Consider the following 10,547-nt stretch of genomic DNA (forward strand, 5'->3'; position numbering starts at 1 on the left):
ACCTTAGTACGGTGAGAGAATATGATTAAAGGACCTTTGCGAAGAAGTCAATGCATCGCTTTGAGAAGGTCTCCAACCCAGCAGGACCCTCCGATCGAAGGCGAGTGCCATACCACAAGACCACATAGCCGCATAATTTTCAGCACTCTTTTCACCCCGAGATATAACCGGTTTGAAGCAATGGATCACATATTCCAATTTTTTTCTCACTTCCACAGTGATACTAAGCTGCTAGAAGCTGTGGACAGGAAAAAGTAATAAACGAAAAAGAATATAACAGCTTCCAAGACAGAACAAAATACCAACCAAGGAATGTTTCGGGCTCAAAACCCTTCTTCAGCCAACAACAAAAAAATCAATAAAGACATAAACATTGAGGTTTTTAATTTGGTTTTTTTTTTTAATTGCTGGGTTTTAATCCCTAAGCGTTCCATATTTGGCATTTTGTTCTTTTTTTCGAAGCCGTTATATTCATTGTTGTTAGATCTAATTACTTTTTACTCCCGTTTCATATCCAGGTTTCAAGACACTTCCCGATGTTGATGTGTTGATTAAAAGACTTTTCACTCGTAAAGAGTTCCGCCCGGAACCTATGGGCAGCAACCTCTTGTTCTCATTTTATGCCCAACATTTCACGCACATGTTCTTTAAAACCGTTAAAGGAAAGGCAGGAAATACATGGGGCGGCGATGGGGTGAGTTATTGGTCGTCGTTGTCATCATCATCATCATCATCATCATCATCATCATCATCATCATCATCATCATCATCATCATCACAATTATATTCATTGTCTCCATTATCCTCTTCTTCCTGCTCCTCCTCCTCCTCCTCCTCCTCCTCCTCCTCCTCCTCCTCCTCCTCCTCTTCCTCCTCTTCTTCCTCTTCCTCTTCCTCCTCCTCCTAATCATCATCATCATCATCATCATCATCATCATCATCATCATCATCATCATCATCATCGTCGTCGTCGTCGTCATTTATCATTGTTATTGTCATCATCATCTTCGTCATCATCATGATCATCGTTATCATCATCATGTTCATCATCATCATCATCATCATCATCATCATCATCATCATCATCATCATCATCATCATCATCATCATCATAACCATTGTTATCAACATAACTCAAATTCATTAATCATCCCCCCCCCCCTCCCCTCCACTCCCAAACCCTTTACTGTTTCACCCTGACTTACTGTTAATTTCAGATTCATACGTTTGTTAACAATGGGATTGATCTATCTATATTCAGGTTATCGGGTCATGGATTACATGATTTGTTGCTGTGCAACAAATTGATATTTTTTAATAACTATAGATAGTATGTGCGTGGCGAAGGAGCTCATAACATTGCCATCCGGAAGTATAACGGACCAACACACAAAACTATGTGTAACTATGAACTTTTATAGTCTGGATAATACAGTTTAGTGGGTGTTAATCATAAACACGGAAGGCAAAAAACAATAACAAAGCCCTGAGTGACGTCATCTTCGTTCTATCTATACACGCTACTTTGTTTATGAAATTTGTAAACATACCTTTGGATCAAGGTGAATAAAATGACCTGTTGTATGTTGGATGTTTCGAAAAGCGATCACTTTTTATTATGTAGAGATCTGAGAATGTGTGTCTGAATCAGTGCCAGACAAAACAAGAAAGAACAACACAAGCAATAAAAAAAAACATTTTTAAAAAATCAGCTTTGTGTAGCATCTTTTCATTAACACTTTTTCAGATCATTATCTTACACCATTATCTGCTCCCGAATTTGTCACTTTATTGTCTAGATAATTTTGAGCACATTTTGCAATGTGAGCAATGACTCAAACTCGTAGAAAAATAATATATTTCCTCCCGAGACTGAAATGATTATATCGAGACGAAAAACTTAGGGCCTACTTCCGTATGAAAGGTTTCAATGTCAAGTCGGTAAACATGGCATTATGAGTATTGATGGTATTTGTTTAAGTAAAATACACACCATTTCTACCTGCCACATCAATCATACATATACACAAAATTATGTGTAAACTTCAAAGTTTATAGAAAGTCTTTTTGAGAGAATCTAATGAGAAACAATCACCCAACTGAAGATAGACAGCTACGAAAACCTAAGCCAAATTAACCAGTAGATTGTTAACCAATCAAAACATGGAATTTGTGACACACCTTCACACGTGCTCGGACAAACACAGTTATTTGTTTATAAACAATAACGTGAATGAAATCGACCTCTCTATGATCATTGTTATTGTTTTTATACCGTCAAATGACTGAGTAATTATCTCACGAATTTCTAGATCATACTATTAACATTTAGGTTTACACAAGTTTTCTTTGTTGGTTCTATTGATTAAGCGGTAGAACAGTGGGTCTTTTACTTACACATATACCATCGATAGTAAAAACAAGTGTAGTTTGCTATGTTTACCAATCAATGCCATTGTTTACATTATGACGATTGTCCGAGAGGCGTGGTTATCTAAGTGTCTATTTAAGTTATACATAATACAAATTATAAACATTATGAGCGAGAGGATGTTTTCCGACTTGAAACGGCCCGACATAGTTACGCTGCTACATACGCCACGTCAACACTGGGCATGATCTATATTACTTTTCCATGTGCTCGAGGTCATTGGTCACATTGGAATATGTGCTCAAAGTGGCCCACATAATGAGAAGTATTCACATTTTTTGAAATATTTAACATCACGATTGGTCATTTTGTTCAGCTTGACACAGGGGTATATTTACAACTTTTATAAACAAAGCAGCGTGTTTACACCTCTGAAGAAATACCCAATCGTTGAACAGCACAAATCATGTGATTGACGCCTTGGTTGGACGAAAACATGAATATAGATCGCTCCCATTAAAAACCTACTGCCACTCCAGAAGTTCTCCGCCTTTGAATTTAGTCTCGGGGTCTTCCTCAATGAAAACGTGTTCTTGAATGTGAGCGATCTTTATTCAAATTTTCATCCAATCAAGTCATTGATCACATGTTATTTGTTTGTTTGTTTTTTTTATATTTCTTTATGATATGTAATTACACAGCTTTGTTTATCACAGTTCTAAACATAACTATGGGTCAAGCTGAACAAAATCACCTATAGATAGTATGCAGATGACGTCACTAAGGCCTTTGTTATTGTTTTTGCCATCCGCGTTTGTGAGTTGTTCTCACTAAACTGTCTTAACCAGACTATAAAAGTTCATGGTTACACAGAGTTTGTGTGTTGGTCCGTTATACTTCCGGATGGCAATGGTGTGAACTCCTTGGCCAAGCGCATTCTATCTATAGACACTTAGATAACCACGCCTCTCGTCCAATCGTCATAATGTAAACAATGGCAGTGATTGGTAAACATCGTGAACTACGCAGGTTTTACTATCGATGACAAAAGCCTAAGTAAAATACCCACTGTTCTATCGCTTGATCAGTAGAATCAACACAGAAAGCTATGTGTAAATTTAAACGTTTATAATCTGATCTAGAAAATCGTGTGATAACTAGTCACCCATTTGGTGGTACAAAAATAATAACAATGATCAGAGCGAGATCGATATCATTCACGCTATCGTTTATAACGACCAATTCTGTTTGTCCGAGCACGTGTGAAGGTGTCTCAAAAATCATTTTGATTAGTCACCAATCTACTGGTTAATGGGAGCGATCCATTGTCATGTTTTTGTCCAACCAAGACATCAATCACATGATTTGTTTCGGTCTCACGATTGGATATTTCTTAACAAATGTAAACACGCTGCTTTGTTTATGAAAGTTATAAACACACCCATGTGTTAAGCTGAACAAAATGGCCAATCGTAATGTTTGAAATTTCAAAAGCTGTGTGAACATCTTTCATGATGTGGGTCACTTTGAACACATATTCCAATGTGACCAATGACCTCGAGCACATGGAAAGGTAATACAGATCATTCCCCATTGTAATGCTGGGTATTTTGCTGTGAACACTTTATCTAGGTCATTTGGAACACAATTTGCAATGTGACCAATGACTTGAGCATAATATGGCAAAATAATATAGATCGTCCATATTGCGTGAAACATCGAATTGTCTGATTGATTTCAGGTGGATATGACGTCGCTTTACGGACCAAATGTTGATGATGAAAACCTACTCAGGTCATTCAAGGACGGGAAACTGCAAATGCAGGTAATGTTGCTTTATTCTCAAAGTAGGGTTCACAAGGCGCGATGTCATTTCCAGCTCACAGCAACTAAAAGCGGTGCTTCTTGGTAATCGGTTAAACCCACAGACCTCCCTTTCCGAGCGATGTCGACAATCAGGTGCAAAAAACAACTACAACAACAACAACAACTACTACTACTACTACTACTACTACTACTACTACTACTACTTCTTCTTCTTCTTCTTCTTCTTCTTCTTCTGCTTCTACTACTACTACTACTACTACTACTACTACTACTACTACTACTACTACTACTACTACTACTACTACTACTACTACTACTACTTCTTCTTCTTCTTCTTCTTCTACTACTACTACTATTACTACTACTACTACTACTACTACTAATACTACTACTACTACTACTACTACTACTACTTCTTCTTCTTCTTCTACTACTACTACTACTACTACTACTACTACTACTACTACTACTACTACTACTACTACTACCACCACCACTACGACTATTACTACTACTACTACTACTACTACTACTACTACCACTACTACTACTACTACTACTACTACTGCTACTACCACCACCACTACTCCTACTACTACTACTACTACTACTACTGCTACAATTCCATATCCTCAGGAGATCAACAAAGAGATGTACCCAATGTACAACAAAGACGTTCCCATCAAAATGACCTACTTGCCACATGTGCCTGAAAACGCCCGGTTCGCCATGGGCCACCAGTTTTTCGGCTTGTTGCCCGGTCTCTTTTTGTACCAGACTATCTGGATGAGGGAACACAACCGTGTCTGTGACGTCCTGAAAGAGGAACACCCTGACTGGGACGACGAGAGACTTTTTCAGACTTCCAAACTCGTTATCCTTGGTAAGTAGTCGTTCAGAACCATTCGTTTTTAACGAAAAATTAAATTAATGACTATGTATTTTAGGATTCAATTTAAATAAATATGACTTTCTGTGTGTGTGTGTGTGTGTGAGAGAGAGAGAGAGTGTGTGTGTGTGTGTGTGTGTGTGAGTGTGTGTGTGTGTACGCGTTTGTGCATACGCGAGTGGGTTTTTTTTAAGCGGTTAGAGCCTATGTATAGATTGATAGCTTTGTACGTGCTTACTATTATTATTATTACAGACGGTGGTATATTTTGTGAAACAGAAAATACAAATGAAACGCTGATTGTATAAAAAGGAAAATTTGGTTCCCTTTGTCTTACTTGACTTAAGCCCTTAACCCCAGTCGGAGCAAAGGTCGTCAATTATGCTTCGTCATTTTGACTCTTTCTTGGGCTGTCTTTTCCACCCTCTTCCACGGGTAACTGCCTCTCCTTACTTCCTCCACCGTGCTTCTTTGCCTTTTTTTTTTTTGGCCTCCCTGGTCTTTGCCTCCTTTGGGATTACATGTCAGAACCCGTCTTATGATGTTGCGAGAGGTATATGGCCTGTCCGTCCACACTTCTTCTTTCTGATTTTTTTTTAATTGATAGGTTGTTGGACGGCAGCTTCCCAAAGATCTTCATTTCTGACTTTGTCCGTCCACCTAATGTCCAAAATCATCATTAAACATTTGTTTATAAAAGTCTGTAATTTGTTGGTGATGCCGTATGTCTTGCTGGAGGAAAAATAGATAAAGATAGCATTATAACGCGCATTAGACAAAACCGTGAAAATGCGCTTTATAAAAATGTCATACTTATTTCATATCGATTTATATTCCCTTTCCTTTCACCTCAGTTTCTTACGTGGTTTTCCTCAGGAGAATGTATCAAGATTACAATCACAGATTACGTGCAGCACCTGGCCAACTACAACATTGATGTTCGGTTCCGACCCACGGTACTTTTTGATCAGCCCTTCCAGTACCGTAACAAGATCAGTATAGAATTCAACCACGTCTATCACTGGCACCCTCTGATGCCAGAGACCTTCAACATCAGTGGGACCGTGTACGCAATGAAAGACTTCATGTTCCATTCGGAGTTGGTCGTCAAACACGGCACAGCTGCTTTCACCGACTCACTTTCACGACAGAGGGCTGGTCATGTAAGATAAGCTTTATTATTGGGTTTTTGTGGTTTTGTTTGTTTGTTTTTTTTTTTTTTTTTTTTTGGGGGGGGGGTTGTTGAAAATGTGGGGTTTCCTTTTTTTTCTTGATTTCATTTCTTTTGGGGGGGGGGGGGGAACTCATTTTGTGACATATTGCATCCATCTGATGTTGTTTGGAGAAGTGGAACTGGAAAGGACCAAGAATAGGATATTTATTTGTGTTTTGCTGTTAGAGAAGCTACATTCGCTTTTCTCAAAGAAAACTTGTTTAGTTCGTGACCCATCATATCATACGGGGATCACGATGGGATGATCTAGATTAGTGCTGAACGTGCGAATCTGTAACAAAATTATCAACAAGATATGAAGTGAGTAGAAAAGTGCCAGAAGACAATAGAGAATAAAAATTTTTCGCGGCGGTGGTGGGGTTTGAACCTGCGACCTTATTGATACGACAACTCCGCCTGGCAGGTGAGAGCGTGGCTCTACCGTGTGAGCTATCCACGAATACAAAAATATTCGTATCAAACCCAAGTCATTTCTAGATCCCTCTCTCACTCACTTCTGGAGACCGCCGATTCACGCGCACACAACCATCGCGAAGTATTTTGACCAGCAGTTAAGCTTAATAGCCAATATTCTCAACACAAACATATAACATAGAAACGATTGAGACATTGAGTATGCTCCGGTATATGGGGTGAATTTTTAATTCAGAAAAGTGAGTGGAGCAGGCACTTATGTTGGTAACAACAAGATATGAAGTGAGTAGAAAAGTGCCAGAAGACAATAGAGAATAAAAAAATCATCTAAAAAATCTTTTTTTTTTAAAGCTGAAGCTCAATGAACGTCACATTGCAAGGCGACTATCAACAAAAGAAAATGGAAATGTTAGTGGTCAAAGTAACAAATGATTCCATTGGCTGTCTGTTATATTACTTGAATACAACTTACTGTTTACTTTCTTTTAATGATCCTTGCCTTGTATTGTGACGTCACTTTTTTATTTTTTAAATATCTTTTTGTTTGTTTGTCAGTGTAGGACTTTGGGTCATCCTTTACCAGCTTATAGTAGTTTTATTAAATGTATTAAAAATAAAATATAGTATTCACTAGAGCATCCAAATAGCGCAACGGCCATTAAATGTACTTAAGGTGCTTTATTTAATATGTAGGTCGATATTAGAATGTTGTGGGGGTTTTTTTTCGACCTAGACAACGTGATTTCTCACTTTACACTTGAGTAAGGTGAGAGCATGTGAGTAAAGAGCTTTTTCCAAGGACTCAACTATTTGCCGCTCAAAACGGGACTCGAACCTTAGGAACTTCGGGACCTAAGGCGAGTGTTATACCACTGGACCACACAGTCGTATAGATAGTATGCGCTTGACTAAGAAGTTCATAACATTGCCATCCGGAAGTATAACGGATTAACACACAAAATTGTGTGAATCCATGAACGTCTATAGTCGGGCTAACACAGTTCAGTGAGCATTACTCATAAACGCGGATGGCAAAAGACGATAACAAAAACCTGAGTGACGTCATCTTCGAACTATCTATACATAATAGCTGCGCTATTTCAATTGTCTCCCCTTAGGTCTCCCATCATAATCATGGATCGTCTACCCTTTACGTCTTGAAAGACGTTCTAGAGCACGGGAGAGAGTTGCGATTCCAGTCGTTCAACAACTACAGAGAGAGATTTAATCTACATCGGTACACCTCCTTTGAAGAAATCACCGGTAAGAATGCGTACTGTTCACATGAGTAGCGATTATTATTATTATTATTATTATTATTATTATTATTATTATTATTGTTGTTATTATTATTATTATTATTATTATTTATTATTATTATTATTATATATTATTATTATATTATTATTATTATTATTATTATTATATTATTATTATTATTATTATTATTATTATTATTATTATGTGTTGTTGTTGTTGTTGTTGTTGTTGTTGTTGTTATTATTATTATTATCATCATCCTCTTCATCATCATCATCATCATCTTCGTCGTCGTCGTCATCGTCGTCATCATCATCATCATCATCATCATCATTACTACTACTACTACTACTACTACTACTACTACTACTACTACTACTACTACTAATACTACTACTACTACTACTACTACTACTACTACTACTACTACTATTGCTGCTGCTGCTATGTACTATTACTAGCGGGTGGTTGGATGGGAGCATCACCCTTGAATCATATACCTATGATGTTCGCATGGGTGTACGATCCGATAGTGATGTCGTTTCTTCTTCTCTTTACTAGCCTATCCTGCTTCTTTGGTTTGTGATTGTATTTTTGACAGGGGATATTTTTTTTCTGTAAATCTTCTGCCTGTTTGTTCTTGGTTATTTATAATTTAGCTTATGATATCTTTAGGTTATGATTTTGATTTACATTTGTACTATTTTTGTTAGATTGCTTGTTTTTTTGTTTCAGCGGTCTCTCATATAACCTCAATTGTGTTGGAAGAGACCTAAAGCAACAAACAAACAAACAAAAAAAATACTATTACTATTATTATTATTATTATTATTATTATTATTATTAGTTAGTAGTAGTAGTAGTAGTAGTAGTAGTAGTAGTAGTAGTAGTAGTAGTAGTATAGTAGTAGTATGTAGTAGTAGTAGTATTACTATTATTATTATTATTATTTTTATTATTATTATTATTATCATCATCATTATTAGTATTATTATTATCATTATTATTATCATTACTACTACTACTACTACTACTACTACTACTACTACTACTACTACTACTACTACTACTACTACTACTACTACTACTACTACTACTACTACTACTACTACTAGTGGAGAACCCGCAATATTTGGGGAGATATAAAGGCTATTGCGATAAGACACTCATCTATTATAATTGTTATACTTCAGTATTGTGGATATTAACATTATATATCGAGACGAATATTTCGAGTCCTCAACGATCAAAATCTGTCCGGTAATAAATCCTGTAGGTGCGCGCAAATGAATCTAGCAACAGGGCAGCTAGATGGCGATTCCCAACGTTAAATGACCGATCATAAATGGCCCAGCGAACGGAGGGAGACACGGTTGTTACGTTCTCTAGCTGGTGAGAGGACACAGACACCATATTTATACACTCTCATATGAGAGCACGCAGATGCTACTGTTTATACATTAACTAATCAAAGGAGCGATCAGATATTCTAAATAACCATCTGAGTCAATGTGATTGAATTACCCTTAATTTAAGAAGTATTTGCAATTTACTCGTATATCAATGCGTAAAAAATAGTTTTATAATTTTTAGATTTGCCAGTAATTTTGTGCGCGTTTTGAGCATCTTTTTATAGAGCGCAATATCCACTAAATGTGCTCAAAGCGCTTTACAAGAGATCCCTACCAACAGCAGCACTTAACATGGAGGACGTGACATAATGACGCTCGTTAGGTGATATTACAATTTTTCGGACAGAGACAACGCTGTTAACGGCCAAGTACCCATTTTACACCCGAGGACGGTGAGAGAATGTGAATATAGAGACATTTCCAAGGATTCAAATATGCGCCGAGCGAGGCTCAAACCCAGTATCTTCCGATTCGAAAGCGAGTGTAATACCACCAAACCACATAGCCGCTCGTTGGTGAAGATTTGAGATGGGCTGTGCGGAGCAATGTTAATCCCCAATCCTATTTTTTTAAAGAATAGATTTATTATCATCATCATCATCCTCATCATCATTATCATCATTTTCATCATCATCATCATCATCATCATCATCATCATCATCATCATCATCATCATCATCACCAACATCATCATCATCACCATCATCATCATCATCATCATCATCATCATCATCATCATCATCATCATCATCATCATTCATCATATCATATTATTATTATTATTATTATTATTATTATTATTATTATTATTATTATTATCATATCATCATCATCATCATCATTATTATTATTATTATTATTATTATCATTATTAATATTATTATTATCATTATTATTATTATTATTATTATTATTGTTATTATTATTATTATCAATAGGTGAAAAAGAAATGGCCAAAGATCTAGAAGGGTTCTATGGCGATGTGGATGCAATAGAATTGTTAGTTGGGATCTTCGTGGAAAAGAGAAGAAAAGGAGCACTGTTTGGAGAGACCATGGTCGAAATGGGTAGTCCCTACTCTGTCAAAGGTAAGAGATGAGTTCCATTTCTTTCACTTTGATTGAAATACTTCCTTTTTCT

At 36.8% G+C, this 10,547-nt stretch overlaps 1 protein-coding gene across 9 annotated transcripts in view; it reads left to right on the plus strand.

Moving 5' to 3' along the window:
• Positions 1-10,547, plus strand: part of LOC144979759 (prostaglandin G/H synthase 2-like) — a 69,866-nt gene that overhangs the window by 57,769 nt on the left and 1,550 nt on the right. For all 9 annotated transcript variants that reach the window (XM_078926791.1, XM_078926792.1, XM_078926790.1 and 6 more), the window contains 6 exons: positions 519-694; positions 4,113-4,196; positions 4,835-5,081; positions 5,964-6,250; positions 7,854-7,998; positions 10,346-10,495. In XM_078926791.1, the coding sequence (XP_078782917.1) occupies positions 519-694; positions 4,113-4,196; positions 4,835-5,081; positions 5,964-6,250; positions 7,854-7,998; positions 10,346-10,495 (1,089 nt within the window). The remainder of the gene's footprint in view (positions 1-518; positions 695-4,112; positions 4,197-4,834; positions 5,082-5,963; positions 6,251-7,853; positions 7,999-10,345; positions 10,496-10,547) is intronic.

This window comes from Berghia stephanieae, chromosome 9 (genome assembly GCF_034508935.2).
Source record: "Berghia stephanieae isolate SIO BIC M18660-M18661 chromosome 9, UCSD_Bste_1.3, whole genome shotgun sequence".
Taxonomy (NCBI): Eukaryota; Metazoa; Mollusca; class Gastropoda; order Nudibranchia; family Aeolidiidae; genus Berghia; species Berghia stephanieae.